The 27,400-nt window shown below is 56.2% G+C and overlaps 1 protein-coding gene across 4 annotated transcripts; it reads right to left on the reverse strand.

The window, feature by feature from the left end:
• Positions 1-452: 452 nt before the first annotated feature.
• On the reverse strand, positions 453-25,839 carry LHX6 (LIM homeobox 6). 4 transcript variants are annotated; one of them, XM_045883078.3, is made up of 10 exons: positions 25,530-25,835; positions 24,293-24,364; positions 23,741-23,923; positions 23,283-23,404; positions 14,284-14,504; positions 11,153-11,253; positions 10,835-10,930; positions 10,448-10,622; positions 7,246-7,349; positions 453-2,648 (listed from the first exon to the last, which is right to left on the reverse strand). In XM_045883078.3, the coding sequence occupies exons 1-10, from the start codon at positions 25,611-25,613 to the stop codon at positions 2,628-2,630; spliced, it is 1,179 nt and encodes a 392-aa protein (XP_045739034.1). In that variant the 5' UTR covers positions 25,614-25,835; the 3' UTR covers positions 453-2,627. The 4 variants fall into 4 exon arrangements, 3 of the variants coding, with proteins under 3 accessions (XP_045739034.1, XP_045739036.1, XP_064436133.1); XM_045883080.3 differs by lacking the exon at positions 7,246-7,349 and having other exon boundaries at positions 25,530-25,837; XM_064580063.1 differs by lacking the exon at positions 24,293-24,364.
• Positions 25,840-27,400: the final 1,561 nt, after the last annotated feature.

Consider the following 27,400-nt stretch of genomic DNA (forward strand, 5'->3'; position numbering starts at 1 on the left):
CCACATCTTCCAAACAGGCTCCCCTGCCCTTCCCCTCCCTGGCCCCCCAACATCTCATTTTTGCACCTGTTCTGTCCCCCACCCCGGCCCCCACAGCAAGTTGGAGGGATCCTACTGTTACAGCATTGGCCAGACTGAGAGCTCCTCTTGGGCTGGTGGGCTGGGCCCTTCTCCAAGCCTGCAGAGCCAGCGTGGGGCCCAGTAGAAAGTGTTTGCTCAGGACTGATATGGAGCACAGTAGCCAGACCGACTGCCTGCAAAGCTTTGATTGAAGAAGAAACTCACCGTCCTGCCTTGGCAGCGCATGGTTGGGTTTAACTGGGTCCAGGAAGGGGGACTGCACTGTCTAGTAGCCCAGAAGCCTCGGGTGCCGAGGGCCGGAGCCCTTAACCAGAGAGCAGGAAAGAAATGGAATCCCATCGCGTTCTGGATTTAAGTGCCCGCACTTCTACTTGCATTAACTTTATTTATTACACAAATAGGACATTTACAAAGCACAACATGAAAGGTATGTAACAAAACAGACATTGGTTTTACAAAAAAGTGCTTACAATTTTTTTCCGTGTGTGTGTTTTCTCCCTCTGTTTTGTATTTAAATAAATAGTCTTGGTGGCCTGTGCGTTCCCAGGCTGCTCTAACAGGCTAGTGGAGACATGTCTGAACGGCAACGTGCTACAACCACGTGATCCACGCAAAGAACAGACCCTGGGGGAGGCTCAAGGCAGAGTGGGTACTAGGTGATCCTGGGCAGGGCCCGGCTGGCCACTTACCACATGGCTGTTGTGGTCGGGGCTTCGGTCATCAGGAGCAAAAATCAAAGGAAACACAAGAGCTCCCCAGTCCCCAGGGATCAGGCCCGAGTTCCTCTTGTGAACATCGGCACCCTGCACAGGGCCAGGTACAAGCTACTCACTGGATGAGCTCTGAACCGAGCCACACTGACCGCATTCTGGTGCTACCTTCTCTTGGCCCTGAGTCCCCTGGAACTGTCTTTGGAAGGGAAAGGAAGCAGGTTCCCTTCTTGGGCTACACCCGTGCCTCGCCCTCCTCCAGGTCCCAGAGCAAGAGAGGCATATAGGTTTTCATTTTTAAGTGCCAACTTCAAGCATTTGGATTCCGAAACCTGATCCAGACTCCGAGAGTGATACAAGAGTGATACAATCAATCAGCGATGTCTACCACCGACGAAAGCAGGGACAGCAGATACATATGTGCCATGAACGTGCTTTCCCCGTCCTAGAGTCTCCTTCCAAAAGCAATGCATCAGGCTAACCGAAGCAAGAGGGAGGACTTGGGCTAGAACATGCTTACTAGCAGCCTCTAGTGGGAAATGCATCAGGACACCAAGTAGTTCTGAAATTACAGGATGAGCTTGGGACAAATGGGCATCCCCTGAAAACATAAATCATGGTCTTGTGTAGCCCAAGCCCTTTCGTTTGGGGTGGAAGAGTTACAGCAGAATAGGGATGTGAGCACAGCTGTGTCTGGCCTCCACGCTCCCGAGTGGGTGTGGCTGGCTCCGCGCAGGGCTGGTGGGGAAGCCCCCACGTGCCCCCCTGGAATCCTGGGCTTGGCACACTCACCTAGGCAGCAGGCACCCTCTCTCTACTCAGAGATGGGTCCAGAATTAGCATTCCTACTGCCGTTTCCCTGGGCTCTGTTTCTCCAGCTGCCCTCATGATGGCCCCTCCAAGGAAGACGTGGCCCGAGCAACCCTATTAGGAGTCAGCAAGTAGCCAGTGAGGGCCGCCGGTTCTAACCCGCGCAAGCGTTCAGAAATGCCGTCGTGCATATCAAACAGCATCTCTGCCACGTCTCCTGTATACATGCTGGGTAACTAGGTAGGAACAGTCTCCCCCCGGTACACACCCCGAGTCTTCTCTTTCCTCTCCTTAAAATAGCTAGTGCCTCCCCCAGCCCAGCATACCACATCCTCCTCTGGTGGGAGTCCTAGCCGCACCCCCCACCCCAGCCCCTGCCTTTCCCCCTGCCTCTTGGTCTGGGCAGGCCTCCATCTCTGCCCTGTTGGGCCTCTCAGGGTTGGTCAGTGTCTCTTCTCTCTCTGAATTAACTTGACATAACCAGACAGATGGAAATGATAAAATTAGAACATAGCTTTCCTTTGGGGACATCCCACAAACACTGTAGAGTTTTCCAGACAAAAGCAACAGAGTGGATAACATTGGGGGTTGTCGGCTATTCAGAATTCAGAGATGGTTGCAAGGAAGTAGTAAATAAAGGCCAATACGGGAAGAAAGAAAACCTGTAAATTAGAAGGCTGTTGGCATTGCACGATTCAATTTGGCCTTTTGCTATTGTAATCAGCTTAAGTTGAAGATGACTCCTGTCTAAATGGAAAAACAGGCCGTTGTTTTCACCCAGATTCCAAATTTCAGGGAGCTCTGCCTTCCGAGAGGAGGACCCCGCAGTGCTCTTGGCAGGTTCTAGTTGTCAGCAGGAGAAGGGAAGGCCAGGCCCCGGGGGCCCGGCTGGTGGCAGTCAGGACGGCGGGTGAGGGGTGGATGCGGAGTGGGCGGATCCCTGGAAGTGGGGCTCGGACACCAGCTTTCAGCGGCTGCGGGGCAGTTGGAGGGTGCCCGTGGACAGATGCACCAGGGCTGGCAGCGTTAGTACTGAAAAAGGATGACCTGCAAGAGGAGGGCGAGGAAGGTGGCTGAGTTGGGGGCCTGCCCCACCGGGTGCCCCTCCCCCAGCCCGCCCAGAGGTCCTGGAAGGCGTGGAGAATGAGGGGCGCTCAGGGCCCAGATCTGGTTTCAAATCCTAGCTCTGCCACTTACTTGCTGTGAGACCCTGGGCAGCTCACTGCACCTCTCTGAGCCTGTTTCCTCATCTGTAAAGCGGGGGGGGGATGACAAAGCCTCACTTTCAGAATGCGGAGGCTTCAGTGAGATCCGAGAGCAACAACACATGTCTGCGGGGCCCTGTGCCCTGTGCCCAGCACCGCGTGAAGTGCCTTACTCACGTTATGTGACAGAAGCCTCAGCCCCGTGAGGGTGTCCCGCCATTATGCCCATTTGACAGGGAGGGCACTGAGGCTCAGAGAGGTGAAAATCAGTAAGCCCGGGATCACACAGCTGGGAAAAGGTGGACCCAGGCCTGGCCCCAGACCACGCTCTCTTTGTTGTAACACATTGCCCTCTGCTTCCGCAAGCCACCAGGACGGTTGTCACTGACACTCGCTACACCCCGGGCAATGGGCCAAGCACTTCACTGGATCTTCACAAAGCCGAAAGGCAGCCAGGTGCCTGACACACTGTGGGTGATCAGGAATGCCTGCCCCTTTCCCTTGCCCTCTTCCTCCTAAAGCACAGGACTGGCTTCTCATCAACCCCCCCACCCCCCACCCCGCCCCAGTCAACTCCCTGACGTTCAGGTCAAGGATTACTGGCTGGCTGGTCAGTGGGAGGTGCCTCGTCACAGTAACATGTCAGGAGGCCCTTTCAAGTGGTCTGGGGACATCCAGTGGGCATGGCCATATGGCTGTTCCATTTTCTGATCAGGAATGTTCCTTGCCCAGAGGGTTTACTGTGAGGAGAACCTGGAGGAAAGCAATGGTGACGCTCTCCATAAGCATAATCACAATAACCCACATCTACGAGCCCACTCTGTGAACCACGTGCTGTGCTAAACGCTTCCCATGCGTTATTGCGTTTGCTCTCGGCAACAACCTTTGGGGGTGGCAGTCGTTATTATCCCCATTTTGTGGGTGTGGGAATGGAGGCTCAGAGAAGTGGATTGTGTTCCCAGGTCTCACAGTGAGAAGGGGACAGAGCTGGGATTCAGAGATGGCCTGACTCCAGAGCTCACACCGCACCGTCTCATCCAACCTTGGGCAATGCTCTCTGACCGCTGGGATGCCGGGCTTTGGGCTATTACTAAGAGAAGCTTTCTCAGGAGAGATAACTCGGTGGGCCTCAGTCTCTCTGTCTGATCAATGACAGTATGGCCCTGATTTCTAAGAGCTTTCCAAGCTCTGAAACTGTGAAATCAGGGGACAGGACCGAGAAAGGCGGTTCTGGAAACTTTCAGGCATGTGTGGCCAAATGACAATGAGGCGGAGTCAGGGGGTTCTCCCTGCAAATGCTCACAGCCCTGTCCTCCTGGCCAGACCAGCGCTGGTCTTGGGTGGGTTCAGAAGCCTGCCCCAGGGGGTACTAAGTCTCCTCACAGCTCCGCCAGGCAGGCCTGGGGGGATTTGGGAGAAAGTCTGAAAGTCTTGCACTGATCACACACAACCCACCGGGCCTCGTGGTTTTGGCAAGAGGTGGACAGAAAAGGTCCCAGGAGCTGGCAGGAAGGGCTGACAGTGAGAGGGTGGGAGGTCGTGAAGGAAGGAGAGACATTTTTTTCTTTTTTTTGCAGAGCTGCTGGATGTGAAGTTGGGGACGAGGCCCAGCAAGAGAAAACTCTGGCTAGGCAGCCAAACCCAGGGGTCAGAAACCTTCTGCAGCAAAAGCTGCCAGACCCGAGACTGGCTCACCCTTCAGACTGAACCAGACATAACCACAAGCTTAGCTGAGTAACCAGGAGACAAGGCTTGGCTCCAAGTGCTGAGCCCAGCCCGAAACACTTCCAAGGCTCCCCTCTGCCCTGCAGATAGAACCTAAGCCCCTCGCTCCACAGTCCAGGCCCTTCATTGTATGACCCCTGACACCTCCTTGGGCCTCAGTCATGCCAATCACCCCGTGGTCCCTCAGACCCAGGCTCCTCTATGCCTCTGGACCTTTGCACATGCTCTTCTCTTGGCATGGTTCGCCCTTCTTCCATTCCCTGCTTCTCCCTAAGAGCTCATCACTTCCTCTTCTGGGTCCTCAAAGGCCATGTTCACCCCTCACCTCAACTGCTCTGTCACCCTGCTCACCGCCTGCTCTAAGCCACACGCTCCTTGAGGACAGGGATGGTGCCTGCTCGTCTCTGCAGGCCCTGTGCCAGGTCTGACGGGACAAGTGCCCTTTCATAGGAGAATGGCAGCTCTGATGCGGGCAGTCCTGGGATGGAGGCCAGCTCTACCCACACTCACGGTGTGACACTGGTGAGCTACTGCTCTGAGCCCAGGTGTCGGAAGGTGTGACATGGAGTCAGTCAGAATCATCCTCCCAGGGAGGCTGTGAAGGGTGAGGTCGGAGAGAGCACTGTGTAAACTGTAAAGTGCTGGGCAAAAGGAACTTATGGCTGACCTGTATGGACTTCGGAGCCCAGCAGACTCGAGGCATCCCTGCACAGGTCACGTCATCTCTCTGAGCCTCAGTTTCCTTATCTTTACCAGGAGGACGGCCACCCCCACACCCACAGACACCAATCAAAGTACAGAAAGCACCTGCTGTGAATGGAGGCGTTGCTGGAGGAACAGCAGCTCTTGCTGTGAGCAGGACCCCCTTGGCGGGTGCTCCTGGGGCACACTCGCCCACCACTGATCTGCGGCATTTTGTACCGCATGCTACCATTTACTTAGAAATCCGTCTGCGCAACCAGGCTGCCTGCACCATATCCCTGCCCCTCAGTGCCCAGCACGGAGCCGGGCACACAGCAGGTGCTCATTCAGGATAAGCAGAGGTGTCCTGCGGGAGTGGCTCCCCCCGCCCAAGCCTCCCCAGCAGACTCTCTAAGGGTGAGGCTGGGGAATCTGCCTCTTTACTAGCTTCCCAGATGATTCTGAGGTATGCCAAGACTGTGCTCTGCTGGCCTGGAAGGTCCCTGGGGACCCTTCCAGCTGGAAGGAACTGGCCCAGTCTTCCTGGCCCTCCACACCTGCTGACTCCTGGGGCTCCCTGCCTCCCTGAGGCCTGCTACAGCAGTGTTTCCAAAAGAGGCCTTCATTCAATAAAACTAGAAAAATAAATAAAATAAAATAAAAGAGGGGCCCCAGGCTGGCTCAGTTGATAAAGCATGAGACTCTCTGATCTTGGGGTTATGAGTTTGAGCCCCATGTTGGGTGTAGAGATGACTTAAAAAAATAAAATCCTTAAAAATCAATAAATTTAATTTAATTTAAAAAGAGGCCTCCAGGGCCTCCCCACTGCCCCAGGACAAATTCCAGACTCTTCCACCTGGCAGCCCTGAGTCCCCCACCTCTCCTACTGCTCCTCTCCCAGTCCCCCTCCTCTCCCACTGCACCAGCAATGTTGAACTGCTCAGGGTTCCCCAAGAGCCAGGGTGGTTCGTCCTCTCTCTGATGAACTCTGATTCAGCCTTCAGCCCTGTGCGCAGACATTGCCCTCCTCCGGAGAGTCCTCCTTGTGTTCCTCCTGAGCTGTGCCCCGACCCTCCGGCTCCCTGGGTTCTCCCATCAGTTTCATCACCCTGGGTTGTGATTCTTTTGTGTCTTCTCCTCCAGACTGTGGCCCCCACAGAGCAAGAGCTCTGCTCTCCTCATCTCTGTGTTCCTGGCCACTGACTCGGGGCTGCCGAGCAGTCAGTACATAGCAAATGTCAGCTGAATAGATGAGGAAGTACACGGGTTTCCATCCAGGCTCTGGGACCTGGAGCAAGCTGTGCCTCAATTTCTCCACTCCTAAAACGAGGGGCCGTCCTAGGACAGAGGCTTGCAAGGCTAACTGAGAGGTACCTCGGCCCTGAGAGGGAGGTGGGGGTCCTACACACTCTGTGGTTTCACCTGGAGCAGCTCTATCCACTTTTCTCTGTTTTATGGGTTCTGGGGAAAAAAAATTTTTAAAGGGTGCCAGTGCTTAAAAACAAAGCTTTCAGGCCATTGGCCTGGGGGCTGTCTAAGCACCCTTCTGGATGTTCAGTCCTGATGCTTGAGGTAACCAGAGATCCCACTTCCACAAAGGAGGCCCTGCCAGTTGACCAAGGTCCCCTGCTACCCTGCTACCCCGGGGCCCCACCACATAGGGGCACTCACTCAAGTGACAGGGATAAAAATGAGGAAGGAAGAACAGGTGACAGGGTAGGATGCAAAGCGGTGTGTGATATAAACCTTTCCTGGAACCACAAAATGTGAGCAAAGTAACTAAAAATCACAAATCTAAAAAAAAAAAAAAAAAGGCCAAGTATTGGTGTGTGGAGGGGGGAGCGGGCTACAAGGAGGCCTGTGGAGTGGCTGTGCCCACAGAACACGCTGCTCAAGCGACTGCCTTGGGGGCAAGGTGCAGGCTGGAGGATTCTGGGCGGAGAGGGTCTGCCACAGAGCGGCGTGGTGCCTGCCAGAAACCCATCCCTGGCAGGAAGGCTCTGCCCCACCACACCCAGCCTGGCTCCACTTACCTTCTCACCCCGGTTGGAGAGCGGCCCATCCAGATCGGCTTTGAGGTGGACGGGGGGGGCGGTGTAAGGCAGTCGGCAGTGCACCTGCCCGCACTGTACCTGACCTGCGGACGAGAGCGCACCTTGGGGCTCGTGGTACAGCCTCCACGCAGGAGCCCGTCTGCCCCGTGCTCGGCAGGCTGGAGCCCTGGGACCAGGTTGACCTTGGCCACTTACTGGCTGTGTGTGGCCGTGGGCAAAACTTCAACAGAGTTGGTTGTAATGCCCAATGTAAAAATCTTTATAATCTATAAAGTGCTATGTGATAACTGCCCAGCTCACTGATACACACTCCTAAACAAGTACGTATTTAACACCGCTATGCCAAGCTCTATCCCATTATTAGGATCCTCACTTGGTGCCCTTTACCTTCTTATCTCCCAGGTATCACTCAGGCTTTACCCTATACCTCCTAGAGGACCCTGCACTTGTATGTCACCTTCATGATCCTGTCCCTGGCCACCCTATTTATAACGGCAACCCAACACCAACACTCACCCCTACCCTCCCTAGCCTCCTTCCTAGCTTAGTTTTCTTCCTTCGCACTTACCATCATCGGACTTGCTGTATATTTTTACTGTTGACTTGGCATTGTCTGTCTTTGCCAACTAGAATACAAGCTGTAATGAGGGCCGGAATTTTTGTCTGTTTTCCAGATCTAGATCTTTATGGATTTCCAGCACCTAGAATGGGGCATGACACCTAGCAGGTACTCTTTGAATACTTGTTGCATGAATCTCTGTACCTTCTTCCAACATCTAAAGCTGTGGGGGAAAGTCCATCCTTATATCTGACCCAAATCTCTCATGTTTCAGGCCTTTGTCACCACAGGGGGGAAGTCCGTGGCTTCTCTTGTCCCTACCCTTCTTTCTCTCTGGTCACATGGTCCCAGGGGAGAGCCCTCTACAGAGACTTACAATTAATATGTAACTTAGGACAAGTCACTATGCTTTCTGAGCCACAGTTCCCTCATCGGTAGAATAAAGCAATTGCATAAGACTGGGGATTCTTAACCTGGGGCGTTCCAGGAGTTTATGAACAGCCTGGGATTCACACTGAAAATTATGTGTGCATGTGCATCTTTCTGGGGTCTGGTTCCAAAGCTTTTTATCGGATTCCAAGCTCTAAGGCCCCAGGAAACTCAGAATCATGTGATTTTAGTTAACTGCAAAGCAAACTGCTGAGGTGTCCTTCAGTCCTGCAGCCAGAGGCAGCAGGTCCAAACACCCTCAACACTTCCTGCCCCACGCTGGATTCCACCTCAAGGGGAAGCGGAAAGGGCACCCTCAGCCCCTTCTCTGAGCATCCAAGACACATCTAGGCTTCATCGACAAAGTCTGTGGGTAGAGTCCTGGGGAATGACTCTGGAGGCCGTGGCCCCACTCCCAAAAGGGTCACCAAGACCCATTACCAACTCCACAGCAAGTGCGAGCTGGCAGCCCGGACTCCTGGCACCTAGAGAGTCCCTGGTCCTTGGCACCTTTAACAGACGAACTAGACGTTCAGTGGGCTCTGTGCGGCCTGAACGTTAAGTCATTGTTTAGGAAAGAAAGGAAGAAAAGTCCCTCCTCCAGAGCAGATGGTTCAGAAAAGAAACAGTGCAAAGAGACGTGGTTTCCAACTGGCTGCCTGGTGTAATCGGCAGGATTCCGCACAGCCAGCTGTACCAGCCAGAACCACCACCATAACGAGAGCAGCTAATACTTCTCCAGCATCGACTGAATGCTGGAGACTTGATGTCAGTGATCTCATCTGATGCTCACACACAGCTCTGAGAGAAGTATTCTTATTGTCCTCATTTTTACAGATGAGGAAATTGGTTTTCAGGGAAGCTAAGAAGCTTGCCCGATGTAGTAAGCGGCAGGGCTGAGATCAGAAGCCCGACGGTCTCACCCCAAAGCCCACAGCCAACCATTAAGGAATACTGGCTCCCATTACTGTGGACCCTTGGTTTCCTCATCTGTACAATGAGATAGTGATGTCTGATGTTTACACATATGCTTAGTATAGTGTCTGGCCCATGGCAGGCACTCAGTGAACAGCAGGGCTCTCTCTGACCCTCCCCCTTCTCTTTCCCTTTTACTTGGAGCCCGAGAAGGGAGGACTCATGTTTATGGGTATGTTGTGGTCACACCCAGCTTTGAGGAAACAAACAAGCCCAAAGGGAATGAAAATCCGTAAAAAGCACCTGCTCAATAGCAGATTCACTGAATGTTCATTCCCCCCAGAAATCCACGAGGCTACCTCCCTCTCTCCTCCAGGTTCCTACTCAAAGGTCACTCCACCACGACCCATTCCATCACCCCCATGGCATCCAGTCCCACTGACATGCCATCCCCTCCTTCCTTTATTAGTTGTCTCTCCACCCATGTCCCACTCTGGAATGTGAGCCCCAGGAGCACACAGACTTTGGTCTGTTGTGTTTTCCATTGCATTCCAGTGCTTAGCATGGAAGACGCTCAAAGAGTATTTACTGTACACATGAGTGGATTCTCACAGCCCTGTGAAGTAGGCATTATTAATGTCCCAGTTTACAGATGAGGATACTGAGATTCAAGGAGGGTAGGTAATTTGCCCACAGCCTCCCAGCTGGGATACTCTGGCCTTCTCCTACAACCCCAAACACACCCATGCCACAATGCTTTCTGGGCTATGGCCTGCCTGCATTCAGCTCCTCTGCTGCCCTGCACTCCTACCTCCCCTCTCCTTGTGTCTCACTAATTCCTATCCATCCCTGCAGTCTCAGCTTGCTGAGAGGCGGCATCTCCACAAGCTTGCATCCAGCTCCTTTCCTATAGCAATCATCACGATTAAAACCATGCTCTCATCTGTCTGGTTATCGTGCCACGTTTTCTCTCCCACCAAAACACAAAGACTTTACCCATCCTGTTCTCTCCTTAGTCCCTGGGCCCTGGCGCTCACAGTGGGTACTTGGAAAGTATTTCCAAGCCGTAGGGCTTTTCTCTACGAAGGGTCCCGTCTCAGTAAGGCCGAGACCGGGAATTTAGCCCCTCTCCCCAACCCCTAAGTCCGAGGGGCTGCAGACCCCACGTCTTCACCCACCGGGATCCGAAAGGCCTCCCCACGCCTCCTCCTCCTGCGCGCGCTCCTGCGCGCCCCCCTCGCCCGTAGGCCCGGCGGCCTAGGAGTTGAGGTCACTTACTCTCGATGTAGCCGTGCAGGGTGACCATGCGCGCCCGCTCGGGGCTGCTGAACGGGGAGTAGTGGATGTCGTCGGACAGGGCGGAAGGGAGGCGGGACGGCGGCCCCCCGGAGGGCGGCACGGGATGCTGTGGTGTGTGCTTTTTATGACGCGCCCGGCAGTTTTGAAACCACACCTGGAACGACAGCCTCAGCAGCCTCAGCCTTGCGGAAAAGGGCTGGACGCGCCGCCGGGAGCCCCCGAGCCGGACTGCTTCGTCGCCTCGCGCGTAATGGCGGCCACGTGCGCCCGGGCCTGCGGCTCCCGAGCCCCGCCCGCGGTGGAGGGCCCGCCCCCGACCCGAAGGCCCCGCCCCGACCCGAAGGCCCCGCCCTCCCTCGGCCCCACCTGGATGACCCTGCGGCTGAGGCCCGTCATGTCCGCAAGCTTCTGCAGCGTCTGTGCGTCGGGGTTGTTGTCCTGCGCGAACTGCGCCTGCATAACCTGCGGGGAGTAAAAGGGGTAGTGAGGCAAGAACGCGCCGAGGTCTCCCAGACCCCGGCCCAATCAGAGAGGATCCGGCCCGGAGGCCACGCCCCAGACAGCTACGGCCCCTCCCCGCCACCCGCGGGCCCGGGCAGAAGGGGCGGAGCCAGAGGCTCTCTCGGCCCCGCCTACCTCCAGGGCCCGCCCACACCCCCGGCCACTCGCAGCCTGGCCGGGTACCTGCAACTGCTCGGCGGTGAAGGATGTCCGCGCGCGCTTGGCCGGTTTGGGCTGACTGTCCTGTTCCGAGGGCACTGCCCCCTCCAGCGTGAGGCCGTTCCCTGGGGGTGACAGAAGTGGCTGACCACGCGTCCCCATCTCTTCTAGTGGCATCCTGGAAAGGACGGGGGTGGGGGCAGCTGGTCCCTGGAAGGGTCAGGAGCGGAGTTGGCTGGGAGCGGGGATCCCAGAGTCGTAGTCCCTGAGCTCTGTCTTTTAGAAAAGGGGCTGTCATTTCTGAGCGTTTGCTCAGTACCAGACACTGCTCTTTCGGTGTGTCCTTTGTGTCTGGGTCACAGCCCCATTTTACAGCAGAGGAAAGAAACTGAGGCTCAAAGAGAAGAAAGTCCCTGCCCAGGACCTTTCTCACCTAGTGGCTTACAGCTGGCTGACCCTAGTGCCCCAAACTGGACTCCCTCTTAGCTAAGCCAGGGAAACCAAAGGCTGGTGGAGGTAAGATGGAAGCAGGTTACAGAACTGTGATTCTAATTTTGTAAAAATGGATGGAAGCAAAAAGGTTGAAAGGATATACACCTAGGTGCTAGCAGTGGTTACTTCTAAGGAGTGCACTTATGGAGACTACTTTCAATATTTCTGTAACTTTTGAGGTTTTTACAGCAATCATATGTCACTTTATTTCTCTAAGGTTTAATTTTGTTAACTGGAGCATATGTTAGCCATTCTCTTTCCACTTATATTACTTTTACAATCACACTAAATACATTCCCATTTTATTTTTTCTAGGTAATACATGCTCCTTAGCAAAAACTCAGAAAATTCAGATAAGCACAAAGAAGAAAATAAAAATCACCAGTAATTCCACCACGGTTCACAATTAGTTGTATTATTATTTTTTTGTTTTTAATTAGGAAAAACGCTATGTTGGCGGGGCGGAGGGGGACCAAACTAACATGGCACCATACATACAGAGAAAAAAATCTGGGAAGATATGAGAGGTGGTAACGTTTAGAGTGATTTTTATTTTCTTCTTTTTGCTTAACCATCTTTCCTAAGTTTTCTATGATGGAAGGGTGTGTGTTTAAGCTTCAAAGTAAAACAGCAGGGGCACCTGGCTGCCTCAGTTGGTAGGGCATGTGACTCTTGAGCTCAGGGTCTTGAGTTGAAGCCCCACGTTAGGCATGGAGCCTACTTAAAATTGAAAAAATAATAAATAAATAAATAAATAAATAAATAAATAAATAAATAAATAAATAAATAAAATAAGAGTAAAGGGACGCCTGGGTGGCTCAGTCGGTGAAGCATCTGCCTTCAGCTCAGGTCATGATCCCAGTCCTGGGATCGAGCCCGGCATTGGGCTCCCTGCTCAGCGGGAAGCCTGCTTCTCCCTCTCTCACTCCCCCTGCTTGTGTTCCCTCTCTCGCTGTCTCTCTCTCTGTCAAATAAATCAATAAAATCTTTAAAAATAAATAAAATGCTTTAAAAAATAATAAAATAAAATAAGAGTAAAACAGTAAACTCCACTGAGGGCTGCTCACTAAAGGAGATCTGAGGCCCCAAGCCTTCAAGCTCCCCTGCATGGTAGGAGTCTGGGGTTGGCCTAGAGGCGAGAGAGAGAGTTATAACTGGCAAGGCTGTGGCTAGGGATGGTCCTGATTGGTCCAGATATGGAAGGGGGTCACTGATGGGCCATGGTATAGAGGGAGCCTTGACTCCTGGGATTCCATCCCAGTACCACTGATGATTTGGCCACCACTGCAGGTAACTTCATACAACCTGAGCCTCACTTGCTTCCCACCTAGGTCACTTAGTCCTGATCCTGGCAGGAGAAAGTGATGACCTTGGTGTGGCCATGGTCTGGAACACTCTAGAAATTCCTGACTAGTTCCCAGGCTAGGAACTGAGGTCGGGTGGTCCATATCCTCCAGAGAGGCCCTGAGGATGGGAAAGACACTTTGTGGTATTAATATCCCCCTGGGAAAGCAGGCAGGACAAGGATTGGTGTGCCATTTTTTTCAATGGTTAAATGAAACTTAGAGGGGCGGCCACATCCCAGCAGCCTCCCTTGTTTAATGAGGTCTGATTAAGAGTCCCTGGAGCTTGGGAAGGGGTTGGTATGGTATGGTGGTTAAAAGCCTGGGCTTTGGAGTCAAGCCAATTGCTAGTATGTAACCTTTGGCAAATCACATACTGCAGATAACCTCTGCATGTTTCCTCATCTGTAAAATGGGGACACATCAGCTACTTCTTGGGGTTTTTGTAAGGATTGCACAAAATAATCCACATTACAGAGAAGTTAGCAGCTCCCAAAGACCCAGGCAGGAAAAGTATGGAAAAGGGTCCCTGACTCTGTCCTCAGCCCAACTTCCATTCTTACCCCTTTTAACCACCAACCCACCTGTGACTCAATCCTCACAGTCTCCGGAAGATGTGAACCCTGTCTGCTGGCCTCTGTGTCTTGGGGAGACACAGTATTGGAGCCAGAAGAGATTTAGGAATCTTTCTAGTTGACCGTCTATCTTGCACAGACGGGGAGACTGAGGCCCAGAGAAGAAAGGAAACTTCATATGTTTCCCAGAAGCAAAACTGGAGCTCATGTCTCCAGACTGAAAGGCCTTTTTCCTTACAGTCCAGGATGATACCCCCCAGCCCCAAACCTCTGGCTTGGAGTTGCTGGCAGAGGAGTTGGGAGAATAGAGTGGAACCATCTCTCCAGGACTGGCCCATGGTCAGGTGCAGGCAGCAGGAGGGCCTGAGTCCTCAGGCCAACCAGAACTAGCCAAAGGTGGAGTAGGCTGCCCCATTATGAGAATCATCTCTAGGGTTCATTGAGTGTCTCCTGGCTTTACAACACATCAGCTCATCCGTCTTTGTGAAGGTGTCTTATCATTAGCTCCATTTTACAGATGAGGAAACATCTGCCGAGACAGACTGTGACTTCCTACTCCCCAGCAAAGGATGGAGCCCAAAGCACATGCTCCGTGTGTGCAGCCCCACACCTAGGCGGTCTCCGGGTGGTCCACGGAGCGCCTGCTCCTAGAGGAGTGTGGTCAGTTCCTGCGGTGCTGGGGGGCGGGGGGGAGAGGGCTGGGCACAGAGGTGTGGCAGGGTGCTGGGCGGGGCGGGTTGGGTACCGTTCTCGGCGGCCCTCTTGAGGTTCTCGATCATGGTGTCGTAGTGGATGCGGCACAGCACCTTCTCCTCGACCAGGCCAAACTCCTCGCCCGTGGACAGCTGGCGCTTGCACGAAAAGCAAGCGAAGCAGGCCAAATGGTAGGCATTGCCGCGTGCCCGCCGCACCCAGTCGCTGGCATAGATCTGTCGACCGCACCGTGCACACTTGGTCCCAAATCGGCTGCGGGACACCGGGACAGGAAAGGGGGGTGGCGAGGCTCAGACAGGCTCCCCCTTCCCCCTCCAAATCCCAGTGGCCCGCCAGCACCCTGCCTCCTGGCCTTTGTTCACCCACAAATTTCCCTTTGCCTGGATCCGCCCAGTACTCCACACCCCTGCAGACACCAGCTCACCTTCACTCTGAGAAGGTGAGCTGGTGGGTGGTTTTTATTTTCTTCTTGGTGCTTTTCTGAGTTTTCCAAATTTTCTACAATGGTCCCTTACATTCGTAGATAACTAATCTGTTCATTAAAATATATCGTGCTAGGGAAAATATATAACATAATAACATGCAAGTTTTTGAGCACTTACCACATGCCCAGCAAGATTCTAAGTGTTTTATGTTGATTATCTCAATTAATCTTCATTTCGCAGATGAGGAAAATGGGGACCAGAGAGTTAAAGTAACTTGCACAAGGTCACACAGCTTGCAAGGGTAGAAACCCAAGACGAATAAACTGTACCCCAGCGGTAGAGATGCTCAGTGTTTCTTGGGAGCATAGATGGATGTGTACTTACTGGCTTTGTGCCCTTGAGCAAATTGTTTAACCCCTCTGAGTTCTCACTTTCCCTGCCCTGAGCTGAGCTAGGTGACCACGGCAGAGACTGCTTCTTAGTACTTTGCAGTCTATTAAGTACCCAGCCAGTCCCAGACTCCGGAGCCCCAGGACATTCTAACAGGAAATGTTAAAAAGACAAACAAACAAACAAAAGGCCCAGATCAAATGTCCCCTCCCCCTTAAGCCTTCCTTGTTGGACCTTTTCCCCATCTCCCCCCACCCACCCACCCCCTGCCTTGTAGCCTGGCTATTTGGGTGTGCCTGCCTCCACTAGCCCACTGGGAGGCCCTCCAGGAAGCTGTAGAGTCTGGTTTACCCAGTCCCAGAAGTCAGCACAAGGCCTGACCCCTGAGCACCAGGGAAGGTTTTTCTTTAAGTAGATGACTCATTCGGTGACCCTGTCCCAACCCTCAGTTTCCTCTGGTGCCCACTCTATTTCAGGGAATGATGCCGCCACTCACCCAGCCCCTCAAGCTTAGAAATCTAAATCATGCACTCCTCCCTCTCTTCAACCCCACATCTAGCCAATCACCTGGCATTGTTGGTTCTTTCTCCTAAGTATCTTTGGGATCCCTGTCCTCCCCAGGGCCACAGCTGCCCTCCTAGGCCAGAATCTGCCCTGCTCGGCCTGTTGCCAGCGCCACCCCGGCCAACAGCCGTTCCTCCACACAGTGGCCACAGCAGAGTTCCCAGCATGCGCAGTGAATCCTGTCCTGCCCTGCTTAAAATCCTTTGGTGACTCCACTCAACCCTCGGGATCTGATCCAAGATCTTTGGCATTTACAAAGCCTGGCGGACCACAACCTCTTAGACTCATCTCCTCCCTAACTTTCCCCACCCACACCCCAGCAGGAGTCCCAGGCAGCCAGGAGGGAAGGTCAGTGCCAGGTCTCTATGGCCCCCTCTGAAGCACCTTCCCAGCCCAGGCCTATGCACAGACAGCGCTCATCGCACACCGCCCCCCTGCCGAGTCCCCCGGTTCCAGCACCAGTCTGGCAGCATGGGTCAGGCGGGTTTGTAAAGGTCAGATTCTTCGGCTCTCCCTCCCACCCCCTGTATTCCTGGGAGAGGACCAAGAAGATCTGCCTCTGTGTCCCCAGGGCCGGCACACTTCCACCCCGAGGAGCACTCGGAAATGCCTGTGAATGTATGCAGAAACCAGTTGAGCAAAGGCGCTCTGGTTACAGCCTCGCCTGCCTTGGCAAAGGCAAGCAACTGTCAACTGAGTAAACAGTCTTGGTTTAAACCGAGTGCGGGAGCGCGCGGAGGCCTTGGCCCGCCCCGGCTCCAGACGTAACTCCAACGCCACGGTCTCTGACCAGGAGCGCAAGGGGACCCTGTCGCTGGCGGCGCGGTTTGCTCAGTCGGGCTGTGCTGCGCGCCTCTGCTGGGTCAACTGCCCCCCAAACCGAGGCGGTTCCGAACCTCGGAAACTCGGCTTCCCCAGGGGACAGCCTAGCACAGCCCGTGGTTTCTTTCCCAATCTCTCAGTAACGGGGAGAGGAAACCTCTTAGCCCACCCCTGCCTACTCTCGCCTAAGGGCGGACCCGGGGTTCCGCTGCCCCACCGCTAGTGCGCCGTTTAGGAGCACTTTCTGGCCTTGGAGAGGAGGGAGCGGCCAGTCGAGTGCAGAGCAGATAGAGCGACCCAGGGTCCCGGGGCGCAACGTCTTCATTGCACACCCTCGGCTTCGCGCAACCGCGTGAGGCGGAGACTGGCGCGCATTTTGCACACGTGGAATCGGAGGTTCAGAGAGGACAAGTGACTTGCCCAAGACCACAAAGAGCGTGGGGCTTGAGGTCAAGGTCCTATCTGAAGTGCAAAAGGAACCTAGAAACCTGCGGAAGCAGCTGGGCGGGAGATGATTAGGGCTGGATCTCAGGTGTATTAACTGGAAACGGGCCTGGTCTGACCCCGACGCGTCCCGACTCCCAGCCCCGGGTCCCGGAAAGTCCCGGGCCTAGGGCCTGAGGCCCAGCGGACTCCGGAAGGCGGGGAGTGCGTTCCCAGGGAGAGGGGAGAGCCGGGGAAGGGAAGGTCCTGGCCTTCAGAGGCCAGGTGAGAGCGACCGCGTCTCCAACCGGTCGTCTCCGTGCGCCACGACCCGTGAGCTGCGCCAGAGTACACGACCCGGATCCTCGCGCGCGGCTGTGCCAGATTCCTTGTCCTTTGCCAGAGATGAGTCCAAGACACCCCGCGCACCCCTGATCTTCCCGCTCCACACGCCCGAGACGCCCCGGCGCCTTCTGCGCCTACACTGTAATCGTACACTCCTTGCTCCCAAGCGGACCCCGCGAGTGGTCTCTCAGCAACTTTCTCACCCTCCACATGTCACCCCAAATGACAAGAGCTGTCCCCAGCCGTAGGATCTCCCCGCGCTCGCCGTGGTTCCTCCCCGTCAACGAAATCACCTTTGCGATGGATTCTTGGATGGGGCTGAGGGGGGTCATTATGCAGTTTTGGATGCGTTTGCGGGCCGCTTCTGAAACGTATCCTCCACCCAGGGCAGGGGTCAGTGGCACAAACAAGGGGGCACGAGGAGGCTTACGGATCGAGGCTCTCTGACAAACCGATAGACTCCTTCCCAGGCGGGCTGCGAGGCCCGAGCCGCCGGATTCCGGAAGCAGCGAAATCGGCGGCGAGACAACGAAACTTCAAGAATGGGGTGTTCGGGAGCTGCGAAGGGAGCGCCAAAGGGATTAGGGGGCGCGGCTACCGCCCTCCACCCCCAGCCTTGTGCGCGCCCCTCCCTGGATCCCGGCGCGCGCCGTGGGGTAAAGGCGCAAAGGACAGACACGCTCTGGGCGTGGAGAGGTGTTTGACAGACGCTGCGCATCCTGGCAGCTGCTGAAAGGAGTGGGGTGGCCATGTGTATCTCCTTAACCTCTCCCCCCTGAGTAGGGAACAGAGACATCTAGGTACTCGTGGTTGTGCGGAGGGAGCTGTGCGCCCTTGACCAGGTCAAGCTCACTCTCCTGGCCTACTTCCTCTGGGTACCGAGTTGGTGTTCAGTCATTATTTGTTAGATGAATGAGCCTCAACGAAAGAGGCTTTCAGAGTTTCACTACGACTCCTTTCCCCCTTATTAAGATACCCGAAGCTCTGGATGGGAAGCTGGAGAGTCGGTTTGGAAACTCAAACCAACATTCATGTATTTTGCGTCCAGAACACTCACTTGATGGCCTTAGAGAGATTCTAAGAGGCCAACAAGGTGGACTGGAGGTGGAGCCCTTCCTATCCCCTCTGTTCCTTCTTTTCTAGGCAAACTCTTAGGAGAAGAAGCCAGAAAAAAACAGAACCAGCAATTATGAGGTTAAAACGCCCCGCGCCTCGGAGGTCCCGGCCCGAGGCCCCTCCCCAGAACTCCTCTCTCCGCTCCCCCAACATCTGTCCCCCAACAGCTGGCGGCCGCTGGGCCGCTCTCTGCCGCGGTGGGGGGCCGCTTCCCAGCTCTGGGCCTCCCTGGGGACCCTCGCTCTGGGGGAGGGGTGGGGTTCTCCCGCTGGAGCCCGCAGTTGGAGCTTGGGCTCTAGGAGGAAGGCCAGAGAAGGCTGAGGGCTTGCCCTAAGTCACATGGGCCAAGCAAAGGACAGGAACTTAAGCCGGCTGCCCAGTGGCCCAGCCCAGGACACTCTGAACCCCACCCGTATCAACGCCAGGAGCAGTAGTTAACCCTTTACTCCCCACTCCAATGGGCAGAAGGCAAGAGGGCCAGGGACCATGGTGACCTGATCCTGGCAAAGTTGATCTAGTCACAGCCTCTGAGGAGGTCACTCCTGTCCTAGTGGTCCCAGGGCCCACCCAGGAAGAGTCACACACCAGAGCACCCAGCTGGTGCTCCTTGTATGAAGCCAATGAAACTGGGCAGGGGATCTCAGGGCCAGGAGAGAGGGGTCTTTGCCATTCCACGACCTCACCTTGTAGAGAGCTGCGGCTGACATATCTCACCTATAAAAGAACAGTACTGAGTGTTTTAGACACAGGGATGGTGGAGTCATGTGGCCATGGGGCTTACCCAGGCTCTGCCACTTACTAGCTGCGTGACCTCACCTCTGAGGACCTCAGTTTCCCCTCCTATAATGTGGGGATTATGACAGTATGGTAATCACAGGGTGGACCTGAGGATTCAATGAGATAGAGCATGTCACGAGTTAACGCAGTTCGGGGCTTGAGAAGAGCTCTGTACATTCTGGTGCACAGTATCCTCACCCCTGTCCAGCCCCTCTTACACTCTCTCACCGAGTGACCCTGGGCTCCACTTCCCTCTCCCCCAGGGCATCAGTCTCCCCAACCATACAATGGGCATGATGCTTGGGGGGTTGAATGAGGAGGCACAGCAGATCAGTCCATGCCCCACTGGGGGGGGGGGCAGCAGCTGCAGGTCAGTGGGTGGGAAGAAGCTGTCTGAGGCTGTGGTTGCTGAGGGCAGTGGAGATATGAAGGGCCCAGAAAGGAACACTATTTTCCCCCCAGGACTTTTCTTCACTTCTTGGAAGAAAATAGAAAGAAAAATGGTCTTAACCGAAAAAGCAAAGAAATTAAAAGCAATATCATATTTTCCCTGGTGGTTTGCTAGGACTCAGGGAGTGAGGGTTACTAGGAATCTGGTTGAACCCACAGGGGCTGGTGAGGTCCCTCCTTGGAAGGAGAGTTGGAGAAACTGAAGCAGAGAGGCTGAGCAGTCTTGCCAAGGGCATTCCCCCCCCTCCCTGCCCCTTCCTCTGAAGCCTCCCTCCCTGGTGAGTTTGGAGGGCCTTCCTAACTCCTAACTTCCTGAGCCACCAACACCAGGCTCGGCCAAGGAAGACTGTGGGTCTCTAGGACGGTGTCAAGAAGAGGCAAGAAGAGGGATGGAGCAGAGGAGAAACCCTTCTCTGAGGGATAAGACCAGAGGCCAGAGGACCATGGAAGACCCCCCACGCCCCCCCCCATGAGGTCTTGGCCACTTCCTTCCTCCCCCAGCCCTACTGGGAGATCTTCGCCTCTCCTAGGGCAGAATGCTCCAGTCCATATCCCACCAGACGCTTGACCTTGGGCTTCAGGAAACAGGGCTAGAGAAACTCGGTGCATGGCCTCTGCGGGAGCCCCAGCTCTTGAGGGGGACCTCTGTCACCCACGCCAGCATTCATGCTCTCCCCAGGAAAAGCTCCTTTGTGACAGCCACCCAGAGCCTGGGCTGATCCTGAGAGCAGACAATAGTCCCTGCCGGGCGCTCCGCAGCGGCTTTTTCTTTCCCTTTTTGTGGGTTTTACCATTTTTGTTACAGGTGGGGCTGCCAGGGATGGGTTATGCCTGCATGGAGACCTGGCTGGGGAAGAAATGATCAGGACAGCCACAATTCTTCCCTCATTCCAGGGAATGTAAGCTTTTATCCCGTCCATTTTCTTAACCAAAAATCTGTTTTAGTTTTGCTTTTGGGGCTTTTGTCACTGGAAAAGGATTAGCGCTCAGAACCTGCCGCCTAGAAATGGCCTGGCCCCATCCCTCCAGGCAAGCCCTGCTCCTCAAACTGTCGGTGGAAATGCCATCAGGGGACTGTGCCCAGCATCCACTCTGCCAAGCAGGATAATGGTGACGATCAAGGCATCCATAGCACCTTCCATTTAGGGAGACTCTACAGAGCCTTCCTCCCTACACTGGCCTCTTTGGCAGCTCAGACAGACAACCCTGGAAGTAGGACACTGAGGGCAGAGAGATGTAGTCACTTGCCCAAGGTCACACAGTGATTCAGTGTTGGCTTGATAGAGCCCAATTACTGCCTGTCCCCATAATAGCTACACCCCCCCATCCTCCACCCCACCGCAGTGGGAAGGGGGACCCCAGAGCTAGTGAGGCTCCGAACAGTGGGATCAGGATCTCAGTTTTGACTAATCCTTGAAGGTCTAGTAAAGCACAGCATCCAAGAAGGCTCCGTCCAGCCTGGGCATGAGCTGAGGCTGGGGAAGCAGGGAGGAAGCTGCCAGGTCCACTGTCATCAGGAGGGCCAGGAGAGGGGTCTAGCCCTGCCTTACTCCGCAGAAGGAGGCCGACATACCATCCTCCTGGGTTCCTCAGGCTGGAGCCCTGTCCCTGGCTAGCTGATGAGCCCAATGAGCCCTAAAACAGCAGCTGCTTGCTTTTGGGGTTTTCTTGTTTGTTTTGTTTTGTACCAAACGGAGGCAGGCATAGAACAGGGAGGTGGCAAGACAAGGACTCTAACCTCCATTTCCTGCCCTGGCCAGCCAATAGTCAGATGGGACAGTGGAGAAAGACATACCCACTACGCGATGGTAACCCCCTCTGACGCACACATGTGGCAGTCCACATCCACAAATCCACATTCACATCACACCCGTGGCTCCTCAATGCCAGGGCTAAGGCCTTCAGCAGGAATGTCCCCTCAGAGGAGAAGTGGGGTAGGAAAGACGGGATTTCAGAATTCTCACCCTGTCACCTCTGGGTCCCTGTCCAGACATAATCTTGTCCCCACTACCTTGCACACATGCACGCACACACACACACACACACACACACAAAGTCCCAACATTCACACGGAGACCTACACTCCTGATGCTCACACATAAACTGAAAGACAAATACTTGTCATAAAGGAATGTACACACTGGCTTCGTACCCCTGACCTTGTTCGGTGACACATTCGTCCAGTGCTACCGCACAGACACTCAGACGCTCCTTGCATGTTGAGTCCCAGGCCACCCGCTAGATCCCCCTCTCCCCATGCACACCCCAGGTGCACAATCTTTCACATCCATACACAAAAGAAGGGAGAGTCCACTTCTGAAACCATCCTTCCTATGGTTTCCCCAGAGTACTCCAGCCCCAAACACTGCAAGCTTCACCCTAGACTCAAGATCCTCTCTTTCCAAGTGCCAGGAGACTCCAAGCCAGAGGTAAGGGGGCAGGCATTACCTTCCCACCCCCTTTCCTTGACTATCCGGGCCAGGGGTCTTTCTAGGAAGACTGAAGCCATGACCTCTGCAGAGGCTAGGATGGGAAGGACGTCTGTGGGTTACCGGGTGGTAACAGGGGAGTAGCTTTCTCCACTTCCTGATGAAGCCCTTGGGAACAAGCATCCCTCCCAAGAACCGGTCCCTCTCTGCTCTCCCAGACTCTTGTAGGCCTGGTGGCCCGGCCTCAGGTCAGGTTCACGCTTCCCGCCAGCATCAGGCCAAGCGGCCCGCTGTGCCCCTGACCTCGCGGTGACCTCGACCCCGTGACCAGGTCAGGCCTGAGCGCGCCGTTAGGAGCCCGGCGCTCGCAGGCGGCCGGAGACGCGGCGGCGCGGCGGGAGGGTGAGCCTGGCTTGCTGTCGAGAGCTGCAGGGCCGCGGCTCTGCAGCGCGGAGAGCCCAGCCCAGGGTAACCCTACTCGGCGGCCCTGGTGGCTGGGCCCGACTCTCCCCCTTCCTGTCCCAGCGAGCGGCGGCTCAGCGTCAGAGCCTGGACCCGGCAGAGGCTGAAGCCCGAGACCGAAACGACGACGGAACGGAGACTGAAACAGGCGCCCCGGGACCCGGGCAGGATTCCAGACTCCCAATGCGACACTCGAGCGACGCCGGGGTCTGAGTTGAGGCGGAGCCGGAGAGGTTGGGGCTTAAGACGAAGCGTTTGGATGTGGGCCGGGATCTGAGAGCTGCGAGGCTAGTGCTTGGGGCCTGGCCAGACCCAGACCCACGGAGGAGTCCAGGGCAGAGCCGCAGCAGGGGCCTGGAGCCCAGCTCGGGGTCGGCCGGGAGAGACGCGGGCACGGCTGCAGTCCGAGCGGGGTTGGAGCCCGGAGCTGGAGCGCTCTGGAGGCGTAGCCAGATCGCGGCTGGGATCCGAGCGGGTCGGGGCCGGAGCCCGGGATGTCCGAGCTCGGCCCAGGCGCTTGAGGTTGGAACTGGAGCCAGACACTCTGCAAGCCCCGAGACGGAGCCAGAGACGCGACCCAAACCGAGTGGGCCGCAGGAACCGGAGGCGGGTCGCGGGCCGGGACCTGGGCCGGCCCCCGCGCGCTGCCTGGAGCTCCTCGTTCGGGGCGCTGAGAGCGGGCGGGCTGCGCCGGGAGTGCGCTGGGGGTCGGGGCTTGGGCGCCAGAGACCGCGCGCCGCCAAGGCGTCCTCCGCGCGCGCCGCGGGGGGGTGGGTGGGGGGGGGCCTGCCTGCGGCGACACTGCTGGCCCAGCGGCCGCAGCCTACCTGAAGTAGTCCATCTTGCAGAAGATTTCCTTGTTCTTGATGTAGCAGCTGTTCTGCTGCCTCAGCGACGTGCGACACACGGAGCACTCGAGGCACCGCACGTGCCAGATGAGGTTGTTGACCTGGGGAGGGGGCGGAGGTGGGGGACGGCTCAGAGCGCGCCTCTTTTCACGCCGGGCCCCAGCCTCCCCGGCCCCATTTGCAGATACTGTAGCTGGAGGTCTGAAGGTGTGTAGGACTTCCCCACTTTTCCGCTGTAAGGTAGAATTACACTCTTCCCATTTTTCAGACGGAAACCCGGGGGTGCGGAGAGACTCTAAGATTTGCCCAAAGCCGCCCAGTCAGGCAGCGCCTGAGCCAGGATTAGGAATGTAGTGGACCTGGCGCCGGCGTTGCGGTCTTCAGGGATGCAACCCACACCCCGCCGACACACACGCAACACCCCGCCCCGGTCTCACCTTGAGCAGGTACCGGTCCAGGATCTCAAGGCCGCAGCTGGAGCAGATGTTCTTGCCGGCGGACGGCACGGAGGAAGCGGCAGAAGGCGGTGAGCAGACGGATGGCGTGCTGGGTGTACAGGGGGAGGCCCGGCCCTCGTCCTTGTCCAGAGCGCCTGCCAGGGCCTCGGCGTCCGACTGAGCCTGCAGGCGGGGAGACAGGGAGAACGGCGCGCTGAGCTGAGCGCCCAGCTCGGAGAGAGATCTGGGGCCCCAGCGCATCAACTGACAACGAAATTCTCCCGACACGCCGTTCCGCGGGCTACAGGATAGGAATGGAAGGGCCTACTGCAGAGGAAGGGACGGCCCCAACTTTCAACCCGCGCGTCCTGGGTGCTGGGGACGGTTAAAGTCTACATTTCCTGCCGGAAAACCGAGGCGCAGAGAGGGGCGGCGCCTTCCCGCAGTCCCCCGGCGCATGGACAGCGGTTCGGGGCCGGAAAGCCGGTCAAGGTCCCCAAGGGCCGGGCAGCCGGCGGACGGGGGAGCGAAGGCAGGGCCGAACGAACTCACCATGGCGGGCGGCGCGGTGCCTTCAAGACAGCGGGTGGTCGCTTTGCAGCCGGACCCTGGCTGGGCCATCACCTGGGGGAGGGGGAGGGAACTCAGGCGGCGGCGGCTGCACAACTAACTGGCTCCGCGCAGCCTGAGCCCAGCGCCTCCCCGCGCCTGTTATATAAACGGGCGCGGAACAATGAGTCTTAACTTTGTAGTGGGCATTTAAAGCCCTTCCCCACAAAAGCGGTGTCTCTCTAATGAAGCAATTTGAATTTGGATTGGATTTTTTCCCTCTCTCTCCCCCTCTCCCTGCACTTAACCCGTGGCTCTTGAAGTAATCGCTTAGTTCCCTTGCAATCCAAGCCTCTGAGGGGGGAAAAAACACGCGCACACACACAAACTACCTGCAATTAGAAATTGTCGTGAATGCCCAAGATAAGAGGTAGCCAGAGTGTCAATTCCAACTGTCAATCAGTGAGATCCATCAGGCCGCCCAAAGAATTGCAAATTTGATTTTTTAATGGTAGTAATTAAAAATCGAATTTTTTCTCCCTCCACCCACCCCCCTTCCTCGCTCCCTTCTCCTCCTCTCGACACAAAATGCAACAAGGAGAAAAGAGAGAAAGAAAATAAAAAGGAGATGGGTGGAGGGGGGGGGGGGGCGTTCGAGGAAAATAAAACCCGGAGCGCTGGGAGCATCAGCCCGCAAGCCCAGCGCGCGCCGCGAAATTGATGCCGCGATAGTGACACGAATTCAGGCGCCTTTCGAGGGCCAGTCCGAGGGAAACCCCGAGCAAAATGGGGGCGAGGTCCGGGGGAAATGGCACCAAAAAGAGAAAACGGAGGCGTCCAAGAAGAGGAAAAAGCACCCTCCAGCCCCTCGGCGCGCCCGGGACCGGCCCCGCGTCGGGATTCTCAGCGTTGCGCCAGCACAACCCCCGGCGCATCGGCGCTATCAGCGCCTATTCAGACGGACAATACCCGCCTCGCCTCCTCTTGATTCGCCTGTGTCTTTGCTAAATCGCTTTTTGAGAAATTCCTCCAACATTTGCATAATGTGTTCCCGCTTTCCGCGACCCCCCCCTCCGCGCTCGCGCGCGCTCACACACTCACATACACACACTCACAGGCGCACCCCCGAACCCCTCCTCCCCGCGGCCGCCCGCCACCCGGCCCGGCCCGGCGGGGTCCCGGCCCCTGCCCGACGCCGGTGGCCCGGGCCGCTCGCCCGCTCGCCCGCTCGCTCGCTCACCTGGTCGGTGGCGGGGCCGCCCTCGGCCGGCAGCCGGCAGCCCTCGGGCAGCGCCGGGGCGGCGCTCTCATGCTTCCAGTACATGGGCCGGGGAGCGGCGGGCTCGGCGGGCACGCAGCGCGGAGAGCCGCGCCGCGAGGGGCCACGGCCGCAGCGGGAGCAGAGGCTGAAGCAGGAGCTGGAGAAGAGCCGAGGCGCCGGCCCCGCCGCCCCGGGCCCGGCCCCAGCCCCCGCCCCCGGCCCGCGCGCAGCCCCGGCCTCCCTGGCTGCAGCCGCTGCTGCCTCGGAAGAAGGTCCCGACAAACTTGGAGAGGCCCCCGCCCCCTCCTTCTCCTCCGCCTCCCCCTCCTGGTAGTCCTCCTCCTCCTCCTCCTCCTCCTCCTCCTCCTCCTCCTCCTCCTCCTCCTCTCCCTCCTCCTCGCCCTCCTCCCCCTCCAGCTGCGGCGGCGGCCGCCCTGCCGCTGGAGCCCCGCTCGGTTCAAGATGAGTCATGCGTGACCAATCCCCTCCCCGCCAAGGCAGAGCGAGACACACACAGCGAGGCAGCGACCCAGAGACACACACACACAGACATATAGACACACAGAACCTCAGAGCTGCTGACAGAGACTCAGACAGCTGACACACAAAGGCATCAGCCCCCCCTCCCACTCAGCCCTCACTACCGCCCCTCCCTCAGGGGGCACCCACGGCCCTCAGGCACAGCCCCGCTCGCAGGTACAAGAGGGACCCATGGTCACACTGCGGGCCGAGCTGGAGTCCCACTCCCGGTACATCTGTGTACATACTGCCGTAAATGATTACCTGTTCACATCATTTACAGGAATACGAGGCATCCGTATGCACACCTGAACAAATGCCTCTGCTCCCTAACAACCAGAGAGTGGACTGGCTCCTAGGGCTGAATGGGGTTGGGTTGGGTGGCGGATGGGGAGTTACTTGGTGTGTGTGTTGGGGGGGCACTTATTTCCCTCAATTCTCCTGGGAGGGATTGCCTGGGCTAGCCCCATTCCCTTTGGGATTTGCTGAGACATCCAGTCTAATGCACACCTCACCTTCCGTAGAGTTCTATTGATAGTCAGAGAGGTGGGGAAGGCAGGGGAGCCCAGGCGTGTGGCTAGGAGACACGGCCCCTAAACACACACACACACACACACACAAAACCCTCAGACTCAAATGTAGAGGCTTACACACACGAACACTCTCCACAATATCCACACACAAGTGGACACTCACAGCCTCCAGCCCCCTTCTCCACACACAAACTGAGCCCAGAGAGACACATGTAAATACACATCATCTTGGCAAAATAAATATGCACACTCAGACTTAGAGCCAACCTTACTGACATCACGACACCCCCACCCCCCGCCACCATGCATATCATCACAACCCCTAATTGCCCTCATTTACAGATGTGCACCCCACACAACTGTTTTTCCGCCTGTACTCACATCCATACTCAAGAGAGCACACAGACGACTACAGAGCTCCAAACCCAAGCAAAACCTCATGTCCTCTACTCAGACACCCACAGATACGCACACACAAAATGGCAAAATAACCATTTATAGGCGGAGACAGCATATACACCTCTGCGGACGGCAGGATTCCCGATGGTTACAGCCTCGATCACGCACACACACGGGCACACATGGCAGACAAGGGTACCTGCACACCAATGTCATACAAAAGACCCACACCTATATCCCTCAAAGATACAAATACTGCTCCTTTACAGACACCAAGATACACAGAATCAGCCCCAGCCCCAACCAATGGCATCTCCCACCCCCTCCTGGACATTTACTGCTCTCAGACACAGAAATTCAGACTGAGAAGTTTCTCTCCGAATCCTAATCTTTTATACG

Source organism: Mirounga angustirostris, unplaced genomic scaffold, assembly GCF_029215605.1.
Source record: "Mirounga angustirostris isolate CCGP_5_RB_7025 unplaced genomic scaffold, mMirAng1.0.hap1 SCAF_15, whole genome shotgun sequence".
NCBI lineage: Eukaryota > Metazoa > Chordata > Mammalia > Carnivora > Phocidae > Mirounga > Mirounga angustirostris.